Here is a 17,783-nt window from a genome sequence, read left to right as displayed (position 1 = left end):
TTGTTGCAGGTTCTTATATATGTTACTTTCAATACTTTAAATATCGAAAAAATAGCCTTTTAAATATACAGTAAGTATCTGTCGTTTAGACGACTATAGACTTCAAATAATGTAATAGGTAATTTTGTGTCAAGCGACCAAATCCTAGAGTGCTGGGATTTTTACAATTTATACATTTTTACGAACTTTTGTAGAGCCCAGGATCGTACAAATTCTAATATTTAGAGTAGCCTGTACGCTGGCTTTAGCTACTAAGTAATACTATGAAAAGTACACAATGTATAATTTTCGAAAATTTAAAACTGTCTTTTAAAACTATAAAAAATACAAATAATAATTGCATAGCATTCAATTGTTAACAGTGCATTGAACTGCGGCAATATCATATTTACATACAAACTTATGTATGTGCATAAATTGAAAACTGCAACTACTATTATAAATGTCACAAATTTTCTATAGAAATTGATATCCATACATATGAATGTATCCTAAAGATCTTTATGTGTATATGTGTTAGAGTGAGTCTGAGCTTATATTAAAAACGGATATTGAATGATGAAAACTCGTAGAGTCAACTGTGGATTTTTATTTGAATGGATTTTATGTGTGTTTGCATGTTGCAGAAGCATTCGAGAGAAAAAAAGAATTGTATGAATGGTTGTGGTTGATTGTCTTAATATTTGCTAATGTACTATAGAGGATAAAAGTACATGAATAGTATAATGCCAACTATATAACATGCATAAATTACCTTCATTCACACAAAGACATACTCAGTTACACACACATACATCATTTTATATAGAAACACATACAAACAATACAAAACTACTACTAACAATGTATGTAAATGTATATGTAGATGAGCGAGTAAGTGTATTTATCTGTCTGTCTGTAGATTTTCTACTGGTACAATGAGTTGTTAACCGTAAACGCGTTTAACTGAATTATCCTGTTTCATGTCACTCTTCATTTGTAGCAAAATTTTGAACATGTAACACGATGACTTTGACTTGTAACGGTATTCATGTTAATACACACAAACCTTCTCATATATATGCGTATAACTATATGTGTGTAAGTGTATGTAAATGCTTTTATTCTCATCCATTATTTAATAGTTGTTACTGTTCAACTGATGGCTGACTGGTCTTTCGGTATGAAATAAACTTTTAAGGCAACAGTGTCATTGACTTTGACGAAGGTGATCGTCTTTGTATTGTCATGTTGTTGGGTTTTGTACCCTACATCATTGTAATGCGAAAATGTTTGTTACTCCTATAACAAATAGTTTACTATTCGGATATGTGTCACTTTCTCGATAGATTTTATGATGTCCGTCTGACCTTTAATTGCTTCTGATGTCTGTTATCGTTATATGATTTTTGTAATTAATGATAGTAGCCATAGTTCCTATATATGTTTTTTATAAGTCATTGTCTGTAAAGTCGGTGTGAAACACCATTTTATTTTTTTATTTCCTGTCATCTACTCAAACAGTGAAAGAAAATTTGACTTCTTACTTAGTAACATGCTTGTGTATGTCAGTTCAGTGCTAAATACGGAAGTTCATACATTTTGGTTGACATTTAAATTGAACAATTATGTCAACATTGACCCATTTAATTGAAGTTTAAAATTACCATTTTTGAAACAAGTTTACTTTGTTTTTAAATTTCAAATATGTACTTTAATTTATATTAAACGTTTTTCGAATAATTACTTTAGGTGAATTTGTTTTTTTTTTTTTCTAATTTAATCATGCTACCTTTAAAGATGGTTGCTGCCACACTGTTTTTATTTTTCTCCTGATATTCAAATTATTTTAGGAGATTGTACTTTTTTTGGTCTAGTGCTAAATTGTTTTTGTAACCTTGATTATGAAAAAAGATAAGACAAATAAAAAGAAAATGTTTTTATGACATGCTTTAAAACCGAAAATATAAAAATTAAAAAGAATATAAAGTTTTGTTCTATGTTTTTGTTCATTCCCTCTATCGCTTGCTTAATGTTACAAGAGCTCACTAATTAAAATTATAATTTTGCCAATTTTATATTGTTTTGTTGAAGCTGTATGCATGAGCATATTTCTAAAAGTTCCGGTAGTTCTTGATGATTGTTTTATAAAACATTTTACAATGCAAGCAATGAAAATTTTAAATTTTGTAATTAATAAACTTCAAAGAAAATCAATATGTGGATCTTTTAGGGATCACAACATTTTCGTCAAAAATTTAAAAGGTTTGAACGTAGCTAATAAGAAAAATAAGTGATTATATTATAGAATACTTAAACACAATTGACTTGAAGATAGATTAGTAGTGTTATATTATATGGATCTTTTATTATTAACCATTAAATAATTAAATTCCTGTTAGCGAAGTAATTAGTGAACATTAATGTCTAAAATGGATACAGAACTACCGCACATTACTGCTGTCGCTTAAATTATGTATAATACTTCTTCTTTATTTTTTCATATTATGTGCAAATGTATGCGTTTGTCAGTTTCTTTATTGGTGTATATACGTAGTCCTACAGTTAAGTATTTTCTTTCTAGAAAATCTTGTAGATTCTTTAGCTTTCGCTTTAAGCTTAATGCAACTTTACTTATTTTTTGGCCATTTTCAAAAGTTTCTTCGACCATTACAGGAGACAAATTTTCTATATTTCATAAGAGTATTGAAAATACTAGCTTCTCGTCACTAACACTAACATTAGAGAATTTGTAGTCAGTATTAAATAACTTTTAACTAGATTTCCTTTCGAATCATAAAATTTGCTACAAAATGGCATCGATTTTTTTGTTGCATATTTTGTTATAAATGGGATATTAATAGTTGGAATAAAAAACAAAGTAATCATTTGATATTTTAAAAACGAATTTTCATATTACCCTCGTATAGCTGTAGATATGTATGAATGTATGTTTATTAAAATATAACAGATAATAGAGTAAAATCCTTCTTAATCGCTTTAAGACTCTTTGATATTTTACATCTGGCATATTTTTTCATGTCTGTGTTTGTGGTTTAATAGTGACTTGCGGCATTTTTCTTATTATTTTTATTTAATTTTTACTGCGAGCTTTATTTTATCCTTTCTGTATTTAAGTGTGTGCGTGTATATAATCATATCTATTATAACATTTTATGTTTCCTGTGCTTTTATTTTTTTCTTTATTATTTTGGAGTGTATAAGTATAGGTATGAATAGGTGTAAATCCCTTTTTTCTGGTGATGTGCTCATAAAATGTAATTGTAAAAATTACACTTTACTTTTTTGTTTTATCTTTTTAGGAACAAATTTATGTTATGTTATAAAATAATTAAGTTGGTCTTTACGAAAAAGATAATTTTAAATGCTGAAATACAAGTCCCTCAAATTATGTATTAAATTTATTAATATTTTTTTAAGGATTACACTTGAAATTTCTCTGAAAATATATATTTAAATAATTAAGATTAGTTAAGTAATCTAATTATACTGTGACAACAAATTTCAAATTGATATTTATTTTACCTGTTGTTTATCTAGCAATGTTATTTATTTAAACTTTGTATAAATACATATATTATTAAACTTCAATTACATTTATTTTTGTATAATTTACAGATCCCCCCATACCACCTATAATTTCCGGTTACATAGAAGGACAAATTATACCGGCCGGTTCGGTACAGAAACTTTTGTGTGTTTCTTCTGGTGGAAATCCTTTAGCTACACTAACTTGGTACAAAAACGATAAAAGGGTAAGTTTTACTTTTTCAAAAACCCAAATGACAGTCAACTTTTAGTACAAAAAAAAACTTATAAAACATTTGAACAAACAATATTTCAAAGAATAATGTTATAAATTATTTCTTTTTCATAATAATGCATATGAAATAAAATTAAAAGAATATTTATGTTTTGCAAAAACTGCTATTGAAAAGATCGCATAAGTTGTTTTTTCTTATTTTTCTCATGGACAAATCCATGATGAAATGCAAATTTCATGGTTTGTTTTTCCCCAGTGACGAATGGACAGAATAAAAAAACGCATACAAAATACATTTGAACTTCAGCGCCACATGCACAATTTTTTATGTTAATGAAAGTGCCATTCGCAACAAAGAAACTTACCAGAAAAAATGTATATAAATTTTTCAGTTTAAAAAAGATCTCATGTGAAATTGTTTTTTAGTTAAAATGAAAATAAATAACGATACGATGAGTACGAGTGCTCTTTCAAGGATACACGCCCACCCTTCTGAAAAGCATAAACATCTCGCTACCTTAGCTTTTAAATGTATCTATACATATACATATATGTATAAGCTTGAATGTATGTACTTTAGGAATGCTTTTAGATTATATGAGAAATGGAATTTATGGTTTGGGAGGTTGAAGTTGTTACTCGTATTTCCTGGGTTTTTCCTGGTATTTTTTTTACAAACATAAGTATGCAGTAATGTATTTTATGCATGGACATAAAGTTTTTTTTTAATGAAAAAGCTTGGTCACAACATCTGTACTTAACCTGTGGTTACTTTTTATATCTTCACCCCCCAGCACCAACACATGCTGCATAGGCCCCAACTTCCAAGAATTCACACATCTACACCTGCCAGCTAGATAGGATACACTTAAATAATAAGAACGTAATGATTTTTTAACTGCACAATTAAAATGCTCTTTGTTTGTATGATAAGTGATAAAAAAGGACACATAAACTTTTAACAACTATTACTCTACTTGATACCTAAAAAGGAGCGAAACAAATTGTAAACTTTTTTTATTGCAATTTCACAGTTTTTGTTGTCTAGTATAGACCGAAACTAACTTATGTGTATGTACATACATGTACTTGTATTTGTAAATGCTTATTGAAGAAAAGTCCTTGTTTAACATTATTATACCTGTTTTTCTCGAAAAACGATGTCACCTTTAATTTCTACCATTTTTGTGTTTTTATGACCAAAAATTTATATACTTTTTATATGACAACATTCTTTAGAAGTAGATGCATAAATGTGTTGTCTGTCTGGGTGTAGTGCGATGCAGTAAAAATTTCTTACTAGCTAAACTGACTTTCCAGTTGTCAACCAACTAACCCATCCACACCCATCAAGCTACCTCAACTAGACAACAAGACAAGTTGTATGAAAATGCTGGACAAGAATTGAAATGACAATTAAGTTCAAGTATAGTTGACACCAAACAACCATATACGACGTCGACACGACGACATACTCCAAAAACACAAAATAGCAAATCGTCTGAGCGAACATACTACGAACGAATGTGTATCTTAAAAACCCCCAGTTCGTTATACATTCACAAAGTAAATATTAAACCTTGGACTTAGAAACACACCTGCATATAAGATTAGAAACTATTTAAAAACCACACGTGTTTACATACAGCTACACTCTACGTCAAAGTCATGTTGTATTTTGGAAATTTTACCAACACAAGGTCGATTAATGCTTTGAAAAATTAATTATGAATTTTCAACTACTTCACTTGTACAGAGATCCAAAAAACTTGTTAAAAAGAGTATGTCTTTATAAAATTTGGTATATGGTTAAATCTAGAAAAAATTTTAACTTAATTAAACTGATTTATAAGCACAATTATATCCTTTTTTTGGGGAATATTGTTCATATTTAAATTTATGATCAATAGGCTTTCCGAATTTGATATTTTAAATGATTTTTAGATTTAAATGATACAAGCAGTCAAATTTAAAATGTTTAAAAATTCGTCCTTCTTTGAAGCACTTTAAGAGTGTACCCCTATAGTTCAATAAGGTTTGTTTAAATCTATAGATTGAATTATGTATATGAGTGTGCCAAAACCCAATAATTAGTTATATAAAGACAAAGACGTTAGAACGATTGTGCGCGAAATGAAATTTATACAGGAGGACTACAAATAAAGCTTAGGAAAATTTTAAAACTTTTGAAAATGCATACTCTGTTTTATGAGAATCAATCCATAATTTACTCTACCTCACATATAATTCCTACATAGCCCATTGATGCCTTAAATCTTTTTTTATAAAGATAAATTTTTGCATAGATAAGTCTTCATCTATTAATGATTCTAACTCACAATTTAGAAAATGACTTTAATGTTCATAACTGATTATAGCAATGAAATACGACATAATCGGTTTTTGTATTAATTGAAAATTCTCTACCAAAATTTATAAATATATTTCAATAACTGGCCTTACCCCATATTATCGGTACTTCTTGGTCCATAATTGATCCAATTAAAGGTTTTATTTCGAAAATTAGGTTAATCTAATGAACAAAGCAAAAGTTTAGGACGTACGATGAAATGTGGAAAAAAATTTTATAGAAAAAATTTTCATATATGAAAGTATGAAAAGTTTTTTGACAAATTTATAGCCCTGAATAAATTATTGCTGTCAAGACAAACGTTTCAAGAATTCATAACTAAACTAAATATTTTCGTATTTCACCAATTTTAATTTAATATTGGCGCAAACCTAATGTTTTTACATAGCTGTGAGTGGATAATTTATATGCCTGATGTATATATAAGTATGTATGTATGATATACATATGTATGTATTATATATTCATTTAGTTTTACTATGTACTTACATATGTTTCTAAACATATTAAGCTTTGTATAAACATTCCTACTTAGTAACCTAACAAAATTTCGAAATACTTTAGATAGTTTTCTTAAACTTAAACACATACATTCATATACGTGCATACATTGGATCGAACATAAAAACATTAATGTTATAGATGTAGACAAGAATTTTATGGTTTTTGGAGAAAAGGTATCGAGGGAGGTGTAAATGAAAAAGAACCACATTTAGTTAGGAGACCAAAAATTAATACTAAAACACAAACACATAATTGACACGCATATAAACATGCGTTAGAAGATGTATGTATGTATGTATGTATGTATGTGGGTATCTCTGAGTGTCACTGAAAGTGTTCGTGTGTTGGTTTGTTGAGATATTTATATTATATGTTTGATTATATTTAGTTACTTGTAACTAAATGCATATTTAGTTGTTGTAAACACATACTCATACTGACTCGCATCAGTTACCTGTTTTGTTGCTGTTGTGGAATTTAAGTTTTCATAATATTTATACTAAAGTTTTATTAAAATTCCTTATCCTTGTTAATTATATCGACAAACAACTTCGCACCTACAGTAAAAACAAAAGCATACAGCTTCTCTCTTAATATCTCTGAAAATTTCTAAACATTAATATTGTCAATTTATAACATGTGTAGGGGTATAATACATACATTTATACCTATGTATGTTTGTTAGCATGTAAATAACAATATTTGTATCTATTACGTATTTTGTTTATGTGCGTTTATAAGTATTTAATGAAAATCTTAACTATTTATATTATTTGTTGGATAAGTACTCATACGTACATAGAACATACATGGTACATACGTATGTATTTATGTATGCACATTTAAGAAAACAATGTATTTAATACAATTAAATACTTGCATTCCAAAATAACTAAGATAAACATAAAAATTGCCTGAAAATGTACAAAATTTATGTAAGTATGCATGGAAGAATGCTGGCCATTAATAATAATAATAATCCCCATTGCTACTATTGTCACACTGACTACTGACTTGGATACTGAAAGAAATTAAATATGAAATATTTCTATAGTAATTGTTTTGACATTTCCCAGTGTCATAAGCAAATCAGCAAATAACAAGATACATCTTGATTGTATTTTATACAACTACTTATGTAGTAAATACGTACGAATAACTATTTTCATAAATTTATGTTACGTGAGTCTATTAAATAAATTTGGGTAATTTATAGATTTGATACAACTTCATACATAACTAAATAGTTGTTATTCTCATTCATTTGTTTGTTTGTCTGTATGTGTGGTCACAATATGTATTAAATCTATGAGATCTCAAACCTCTCCATTGGGCTATATTAAATAATTAAACCATCATTCATTCACTGGGATTGTAATTTAGATGCTGTACCCTTGTAATTGTTTATTGAGTGAAATATTAATTATGTTGGACTAATGGTCTGTAGTCTTTACTTCGTGATGTAATTCGTTTATTATTTTAAAATACCCTTGCGGAAATTTTCTGCAATAACAACATGCTCTTATAGTGCACATAAAACGTTTTCTGTTTTTGTTATTCAATAAAAATGAACTTGTTCATTTCCGTTGTTCACTTTCCACTTTTTTATAATACTCAACATCTGAAACAATTTAATGTAAGTGGAGTTATATAGAGTAATTTAAAGGCCAATGGTTTCGAGAAATAGGGTTCACATGTAGAATCAAAAATGGATTTACAAAAATAGTAGTTATGTCTTTTTGGTCAAATGTTTGATACGTCTGAACGTACCTTAAGATTGAGAGTTTTGAATATGTGTTGCGCTGACAAGGCATTTTTTTTGTCGGGTATATTTTGATTATTTCAGTAGAGCTTTATATATCTGTGTATGTTTGTATTAAAAATTAAATTAACTAGCATTTCCATCTATTAGCATATCAGTATATTAATATTCTTCAAAATATAATAAATCACAAATTCTTGCAGTAATTTGTCCTTTTGTTCTTAAATTTATGCAAATGAAACGTCATGAATAACTATATAGATAAAACATATAATTGTATTTATAACAATAATACATAACGACATTTCTATAAACAAATTTAAAATATCAAGTTTATTCCATACAAGACTTTTTTTGTATTTACAAAGAAAAAATTTACATTTGGCAACAAAGAAACCCATAAATTTTAATTCGTTTGTTAATTTATTACAATATCAAATTTACACGCTATTTAAGTTTTAAGATTTAAACTTAAGTTTAATTTTTTATTTCTATTGTAATTAATTTTTAGATAAACTCTGTAATACGCACTGCCGACAAGTCTGTTTCAGCTGAAATAACAATTCTGGCAAATGTAACCGATAATCAAGCTCAATATCGTTGTGAGGCATCAAATAGTGCCACAGAAATACCACTTTTTGAATCAACCACATTAAGCGTGCATTGTAAGTAAATCAATTTCTTTATACATACACTCACATTGTTGTAGAGATTCCTTAGGAAAGAATCTGGCAAATCAATTTACATATTAATTTTTTATTCAATAAGAAAGAAAAAAACAGAAAACAATAAGAATAAAAGTAACAATACATAACAGGAAGTGAAAAAACACACATACATAACAAAAAAAATATTATAATTACAGTTGCCCCCGAAACCGTCAAGATACGCATTGAACCGGAAGAATTGAAACCAGGCATAGAGGCGACTATAATTTGTGATTCTAGTTCTAGCAATCCACCTGCTAAATTATCCTGGTGGAAGGATGGCATACCAATTGAGGGTAAGTTTTAAATGCCACTTTACAACCAAAGGTTTCTTTTTCCTCCATCTTTATCGTATATGTATGTAAGTGAGTGGTAGTATAAGCGGAGTGTGAGTGTTTTTGCTTGTGTTGTCTGAAGCCAACAAATTTGTTAAAGATGCAAGAAGCAACGTTTGTTGTTAAGCTGGAAAAGTGCCCAAATTATTGGGTTGTTCAAAGGATTGTCATTGTTGTCAAATGGGAAAAAACCATCCCAAGAACGGAACACAAGAAAAAATTGTGTAAAGAATAAACCAGTGGTGTGGCCACATGCCACATAAATACTAGTTTACGTAAAATTTAAAAGTCCGCTTGTTTTCATGTATGTATGCCTTTTGAATTGGTAGCAAAAAGTGGCGCCGGCCAAACTTGTAGGTTGGCTGAATGTTTGGCTGACTTAATGCCTGCCTGTTATGGCTTGGCCTGGATGTTTGGTCGGTTAGTAAAGACAGGCGTAAACCTAAACCTAAACGTGTTGTGTTTGTGAGTATCCGTATTGCACTTACTCTCACTTATTAGGACACAACAACCATAACACATCTTATTTTTCTGCCTGTCTGTCTGTAAACACTTTCCTATACAATTGCATTTCTATTTGACCGTCCGTCCATTTGCATGCACATATACATTGTACAAATGTATGTAGATGTAAAAATGTATAGTGTTTTCAAGGCGGATGTTTGATGCTGCTGTATTTTTTAAAAAGCACAAAAATTAAAAAAAAGATATGTACTTACGCAAACTTCCGGTTTAGTAACTTTAACTGTAGTCTTACACACACATTTGTAAATGCTGCATTTTAACGTATTTACTAGTACACATACGTTTGCACAACAAGTCCTGTTGTCTGCACAATTTCCATGTGGCAATCACCGTTAACATACTTCTCTCTGATACACTCTCTCCCTCTTGCTTATTTCCTCATTTACACTCTTACTAAGACTGTATGTCCTTTATATATATATTTTTTAATTTTTTATTCTATACATACACATTTTATTTTGTCATTCATTTCCTTAGGTATAAATAATACGTCTAAGCCTGGTCTTTGGGGTGGTACCGTCTCAACGTTGGAATTTAAAGTAAACATCACACAGGAAATGAACGGCATAGTTTACACATGTCAAAGTGCCAACGAGGCACTACAGCGTAGTGTTCATGAAGCCATAAGCCTGGATGTGCTGTGTAAGTATTTTTATTTGCTTTACTTTGCATTGCTTTTGAAAAGTTGAATATTGTTGTTGCCGCTTTGTTGCATTGTGTTGTGACTGAGCGACTGAGTGAGTGCAACATCAAAAGTGAATTTTAAGGAAATGTATAAATTTTATTTAACTCGTATCTTGTCTTGTCGTCTCGTGCTGTGATATCATTGTTGCTGCTCATGTTTAGATCGTCCCAAATTTGTGCCACCACCTTCGTCGACGGCGGTCGGTGTAGAGGGTGAATCACTGCTGGTTGCCTTGCAGGCCAATGCCAATCCCATGTCAATTACTTACACTTGGTCAAGAGATGGTCAAACAATACCCAGTGCTGTTAATGGGGCAGAGCCACGCATCTTTGCCGATGGCTCCAAGTTGAATTTTACAAAATTGCATCGCAATGATGCCGGGCTGTATGTGTGTGAGGCACGCAATTCCCAAGGCACAGCTCGCATTAATGTCAGCGTGGTAGTAGAATGTAAGTAAATTTAAACACACACATACATACAAAGTTGCACATTGCATTACCATATCTGATTGTTTATTTAATCTTGTTTCTTTTCTTTTTTTGGTGTTTATGTGTAGATGGCACCACCATAAAAGCGGTTTCAGAAAATGTCATTGTCAATCCCGGTGAAGACGCCATGTTATCGTGTACGGTGGAGGGTAAACCTCTAACAGAGGATCACGTAAAATGGGAAAGATTGGGCTATGATATGACCATAAAAACCTCATCAACATTTGCCAATGGCACCTCGTATTTACACATTAAAGATGCTCAACGTGAAGATGTTGGTAATTTCCGTTGCATTGCTGATAATCGTGTTGCCAATCCCACTAGTCGCGATGTTTTGCTGATAGTCAAATGTAAGTAAAACACGTTTAATATACTTACATAAATATTAAGTACAACATTTATTCGACTAGATATAAAAATAAATAATAATTTCTTTACTTATTTTTACGCTCTTATAGTTGCACCGGAAATTGATAAATCACCCACTCTGCTGCGAGCTGCTAGTGGTACAGGTGAACGTGGTCGTTTGCCTTGTCGTGCTCAGTCATCACCCAAACCTAAGTTTATATGGCGCCAAGAAGGTAAAGATTTGCCAGTTAATCGTTCCTATAAATACGAAGTAGAAGAAAAGAAAATCGACTCTCTGACGTACGAGTCAATATTGATTGTAGAAAAGGTTGCTCCTGCCGATTATGGAGCCTACGAATGTGTGGCAAAAAATGATCTGGGCCAGGCAATTGAGACGGTACGTTTGGACATAACGTCACAACCCGATACACCTTTAAGCTTGAACATCTTAAATGTCACCCACGACTCTGTGACGGTAGCCTGGACTCCAGGCTTTGATGGAGGTATAAAGGCTTCTTATAGAGTACGTTTTAGGTAAGTTTAAATTTTTCTCTTTTTTAATTTAAACATATCTACAGCTAATGGATTTGTTCTCATTAACAAACACATATCTCTTTTGCATTATGGGATTGTATATAAATTTGTTTTCTTTTCCTTATACAGAGAGGCAAATCGTGAGCAATACAAATATATTGATGGTCTACCAAACAGTCATAAACTGACCATAAATGGCCTTAAAATGAATACATTGTATCTATTTTCGGTAATGGCATACAATGATTTAGGTGAGAGCAAATACTTGCCTGACCTGCAAAAAGCCCATACAAAAGGTAAGTCTATTCATTCTCATTTATGGGTATAAAAATAGCAAAATGAAAAAATAAAAACAACAACTAAGTCAAAACTCAATTAGCTAATACAGGGGTATATTACATACACATAAATACACATAATTGCATGGTATGTGTGAGTAAGTGTGTATGTGTGACTAAAAGTATAATGCATTAAAAGTAAAGTGCACAAATTAGCCACGTCTATAAAAACTAGGTTGAAAAACCAACGATGCAATGAGGAACAAAAACAACAAATTGCTAAAGACATTGATTTATTGGTCGCGTCATCTGCATTTTATGAGCTAACTCATTCTAAGGTAGCCATTACCCCAGCTACACCCACTCTAACTTAACTGGAATAACACCATTAACAATTAGTAAAAAAAATTAAAACCGCTGCAGCCTAGAGGAACTCTCGACCAGTATTATACACTTTTAATCATTCTTTGGCAGTAACAGTTTATGGAGTTACTGACAAAAAATGGCAAACATGAATCGTTTGACTTTATTTAATGAAATTTCTCTATTAAATATATATATGTATGTAGGTGTGTGTAGTACTATATGAAAATTTATAACATTTACTACATGCATTTATATACAGTGTATATGCACATATAATAAAATACTTTGTTTAGTATATACATACATAAATATTTCATTGTGTGTCTGTGTTTCCTTTTCCTCTTCTTTCCCTCTGCTCTCTTATTTTCTTTTTATTAATTTTGTCTTTTATGCTGCATTTATTTTTGCTACTCTTGTATGGATACAAATTTTGTTTCAATAATACGCTACAGAAGCACCGCCACCATCACAGCCAGCTTCATCATTGGGTGGACCTCCTACGACGAGTGCCACACCATTGGGTGGCTCTTCGGGTCTACTGCTGTTGGTTGGTGTAGCATCTGGCATAACAATAGTGGCTTTGAATATACTCATCATAGGTTGCTGTCTGCATAAACGTAATCAAAAGCGTCTCAAACGAGGTACTGTATCCAAATTATTATTATAATACTTATACATACATATATACATATTTATTATTACTACTTTTAGTAGCAAAAGAAAAAACACACACCCACCATATAATGAATTTGATTTTATAATGATTAGTTAGTCTAACTATGTATGATTGTATATTTAGCTATGTAAATGTATGTATATAACTATATTGTATAAATATTTTTTTATATAAAGTTAATAAAAGTGTATATTTAGTATCTTTTCTATATATAGGAAAATATGTATGTGTTTCATAACATGTTTATAAAACAAACGATAAACGTAAGAAAAATTTGTGCTAAAATCAACTATTTAATCAAACATTTATTTAGTATATATTGTTATGTTTAGTTACATAAGTTAACCTCAATTCTTTTACCACAGAGAGTATTTTTAATAACAATTTATTTATTTTATAAAGTTTAAAAATTTCCAAACAGTTTATATAAATTTTAATACAAAAATGTTTGAAACAAGAATTGAGGAACATCTGACAACACCGAGTAACTTTAAAACCCAGTAATCGAGTTTATTATATTATTAATATTGGTTTTCTTTTATCTATTATCGATAATAAAACCCCAGAGTTCCACTTGGGGTACATTCACCAGATAAAATGATCTCCTGTGATGTTACGCAAAATGGTGATACAATATAGATTGCAAATTGGTATTACAATATAGAACACAAATGGTCCGCCTTCTATTTTTACTTTTTAGTGATATTTTTTACCTTACTCTTATAAAGGGTACCCTTCAGAAAATTTTATCCAAACAAAAAATGGATAATACCACAAAATTTAATTACAACTGGCTTGTTACTTCTATAACTTCTATAACAATTAACGACTCATGTTTTATAAGAAATATAGTCGCCTTTCTCTGATATCGATTTCTCAGAATTTAGTTAGAAAGAGTTGTCACGAAATAATTAAATTTAAACGTTTAAATGAAAATCCTTATTGTGATTTGTCCTTAAACTTTAAAAATTTCAATTTGTTTACAAGAAAAAAAGGAATAAAGTTAAAGTAAGTAATTTTTTACGTAATTTTTGTTTTGGCTATGAACATAAAATACATTTATATTGATAGCTCTGTATTCATAATGTGTACTACATAAATATACAAAATCTATTTATAAATATGAACGGTAGTTGCATTAAAAAAACAATAATGTCTGCCATACTTCCGTTTACTTTTTAGTTTTGTACATTTTTTTCGACATCTTTGCAGTTACTAAAAATATTTTAGTAAATTCTGTTTGACTTTAGAGTAATTTCTGTATTATTCTGTCTTTTTATACATTCAATTTATTACTGAATTTTAAATAATTCATTCGATAGTAAGCCAAATACACAGAACAGTGTAAAATGTAAAGAAAACAAAAAAAAAAAACTCAACCAGGAAACTTTTAACATGAACATGAATTTCCTTTTACAAAAAAGGGGTTATTTTTAATTTACAACAACCATATTTTATGTATGTATATATGTGTATTCAGTAAATTCCCTACTCTGCTTAACATCCTTTTGGCTTTTGTTATTTAGTTCCTTTTAGTTTGTGTGTGTGTGTGTTTTTATTTACATGCCTCATTATTTTGTTTAGCTAATTTTGTCTGATTTTATGGCAGAATTTACGTTGCGTTATACTTTTTTTTCACTCCCTGATGGAGAAAAATTAGAAAAAGAAACAAAATCTGTTAAATAAGTGAATCAAAAGGAAGAAATATAAGGAAAATGAGAAAAGGACTCATAATCACCTCGACACGTGATGCGCTTTATGAGCTTTATATTTATGTATGTTTTATATTGTGTGTATTTTATTTTTTATTTCATTTTATTCTATTTTATTAGTATTTGGAGCATATTTTCAGTTTCATCATTATTATCATCGTCATCATTATCTTTGTTATATTTTGTAAATGGTACCACTGCCACCAGCATCAGCTCATCGTCAATGTTCTTGACTTGGTTGCTGGGATGATCAAGTTCAGCATCAAAGTGAAGAATGTAAAGGAGATGTTTTGTTTTTTCTGTTGTTTTTTTTTTTCCTTTTTGTTCCCTTGAGTTTGCTAATCTGGTTTTGTGCACTTGTGCTTTGTAATTTTCATCTTTTACTCCTTCAATCAGCTGTTTGTTTTAGTTGATTGTTTTTTTTCTTTTTTCTTTAATATGCAATATATATTATTTACGAGGGTTGTTTGATAAATTAATACATTATTCCTTATTCATAATAATTTATCAGAAGTGTTTAAAACAAATGTTCATAAAACTCTTGTTCTATAAGCATTTGACAATTAATTATGCATAAGACCCACTAAAGTAATATTTTTCCGGCATCATTTTCTTATTGTTTGAAAAAAATGCTAATAAATTTGAGATAAGTTTCGAATTTTAAACTTTTAACGCTATTAAATTTTTAAATATTATCAAACAACTTCGTATTTACTTCAAAAACATAAAAAACATTTTTTAACAAAATTTATTTAACAACTATAATTTTTTATTTTTCTTTATTTTTTATTTTTTTTTTTTTTTTTCATTTCAAACCATTTGTATTATTTTTTTCTGGCTCATAAACTGCTGCACTACATTCATTTGTCTGTCTGTGTATCTAAATTTATTTGAATGTATCTATGCGTGTGTATGTGTGTGAATTTTTCATTTCACACGGACGGAAATCCCTGAAGAAGGTCTAGAATTGCTACCAGCTGAATTAACTGAAAATTCAAATACACCAAATCTAGTCATAATTGGCATTTCACTAGCAGCTTTTGGTTTTCTATTGGTTAATGCCGCTTTGGTGGCATGGTTTTTTGTTCATCAAAGGCGAAAAAAAGGTTTGTGATTTATTTTCTTTTTTGTTTTAATTTTATTTTCATTCATATTTTTGTCGTTGTAAGTATTTATCATTTAATCTATGTTTTATAATTAAGTTTGTAGTTAGTAGTTGTACAACTGTATTGAGGTCAGTTAATTATCTACGATTTTTTAGAAAAAAAATGTACAAATATTAGCACAAAATGCTTAAAACTGATTCAAAAGAAATAGACAACTAATTAAAAGGTAAGAGAAATTTATTCTGCAAAAATTCAAACAAGATCAGGATATAATAACACTTTTTTTAAAGTTTTGTATTTTTTTGTTTCCATCATTTGATATATACACCTATTGCAATATAAACTAATTTCATGTTATGAGTCCTTATAAATATTAAAACGGTCCAGCTAGGTCTACTCTTATATCTGTCTGTTGAAAACAATTTTGCCTCTATAAAGTTGGAGTTAATTAGACCTTGGCGAAAATACATATCCTAATTATGATTCCCCAACGTTAATATATCTACGATTTGAATAAAAGTATTACTATGGTCCTAGATCCAGAAATAAACCCAATATATTAAATTAAACAATTTGAATTATAATATTGATAAACGAACTTTATTAACATAGCCTTCAATACCTTTCACATGATTTATACTTAAAACTTCTTTAAAATTTATCAATTATAATACATTTCAAACTTTTATTACACGCTTCCGTTTCCTTCTTTAAAGCCTTCGATGTCAAATCATCTCTTGTGATTAAGCCCACAATGTATTATGCCACACATTTGTTTTGAGTTGTGTGTGTGTGTATAAATTGATTGTGCATTTTAGATTTAAATTTATAAATATTTTCCTATACGAGCTATAATGCAAAAGTAAACAAATAAATCCTTAACAACAAAAACACAAAAAGTTAAATTTACAATTTTAATAATTTATAAAACAAAAAGCTACTCAAGAGTAAAGCTTATGTATGTATGTGTGTGTGTTTGGGGGATGTTAGTTTTAATATAGGAAAATTCTATATTTTGTTCTTGCAAATTCTATGATCCGGAAATTAAATATCCTTCACAACAACTAAATAAATAAGCAAGAAATTAAAAAAAATGAAAAAATAACTTCTTAAACAACTACATATTTATTCAAGCACATACATACAGAAAAGTACAAGCAATATGTATATAATACTGTTAACAAAAAAAACAACAAAACTAAACCTTTAATTCTTGACAAAAAAATACATACAAACATTTGAACACATACATACATATTAATTTTAAATAAGAATAGCTTAGATATTTAGGCACACTAATGTGTTTATTTTAGAATACAAATCTCTATTTCTCCATTCTCCTGTCTATGTATTTTTATTAGCAACAGTGTTGCCAACCTCTCTGTTTAAAATATGTACTTGCTGCTAAAACTCTACTGACAATTCTTTTCATAGATATAATGACATGTACTTACACAACTACTTACTTTTCAATAATGGTTTTCTGTGTAAGTACATATTTACTCAGTTATTTGTGAGTTATTCATTAACATTAATGAATAAGTATTGAAAAGCAGATGTCAGCTTTTTACTTATTACATTTCAATGTAAGTTTTTGGTGGGTATTTAGAATGTAAAAGTTCT

At 29.3% G+C, this 17,783-nt stretch overlaps 1 protein-coding gene across 1 annotated transcript in view; it reads left to right on the top strand.

The window, feature by feature from the left end:
* LOC111677477 (nephrin) overlaps window positions 1-15,043 on the top strand; it is a 138,433-nt gene extending 123,390 nt beyond the window's left edge. Inside the window, exons 9-18 of the mRNA XM_046955322.1 lie at window positions 3,619-3,755; window positions 8,912-9,065; window positions 9,266-9,403; window positions 10,445-10,609; window positions 10,814-11,101; window positions 11,209-11,490; window positions 11,599-12,022; window positions 12,152-12,318; window positions 13,119-13,307; window positions 14,952-15,043. Of these exons, the coding sequence (XP_046811278.1) occupies window positions 3,619-3,755; window positions 8,912-9,065; window positions 9,266-9,403; window positions 10,445-10,609; window positions 10,814-11,101; window positions 11,209-11,490; window positions 11,599-12,022; window positions 12,152-12,318; window positions 13,119-13,307; window positions 14,952-15,028 (2,021 nt within the window). The 3' untranslated portion in view covers window positions 15,029-15,043. The remainder of the gene's footprint in view (window positions 1-3,618; window positions 3,756-8,911; window positions 9,066-9,265; window positions 9,404-10,444; window positions 10,610-10,813; window positions 11,102-11,208; window positions 11,491-11,598; window positions 12,023-12,151; window positions 12,319-13,118; window positions 13,308-14,951) is intronic.
* Window positions 15,044-17,783: the final 2,740 nt, after the last annotated feature.

Source organism: Lucilia cuprina, chromosome 6 (assembly GCF_022045245.1).
Source record: "Lucilia cuprina isolate Lc7/37 chromosome 6, ASM2204524v1, whole genome shotgun sequence".
Classification (NCBI taxonomy): domain Eukaryota; kingdom Metazoa; phylum Arthropoda; class Insecta; order Diptera; family Calliphoridae; genus Lucilia; species Lucilia cuprina.
This window is presented reverse-complemented; position numbering and strand designations above follow the sequence as displayed.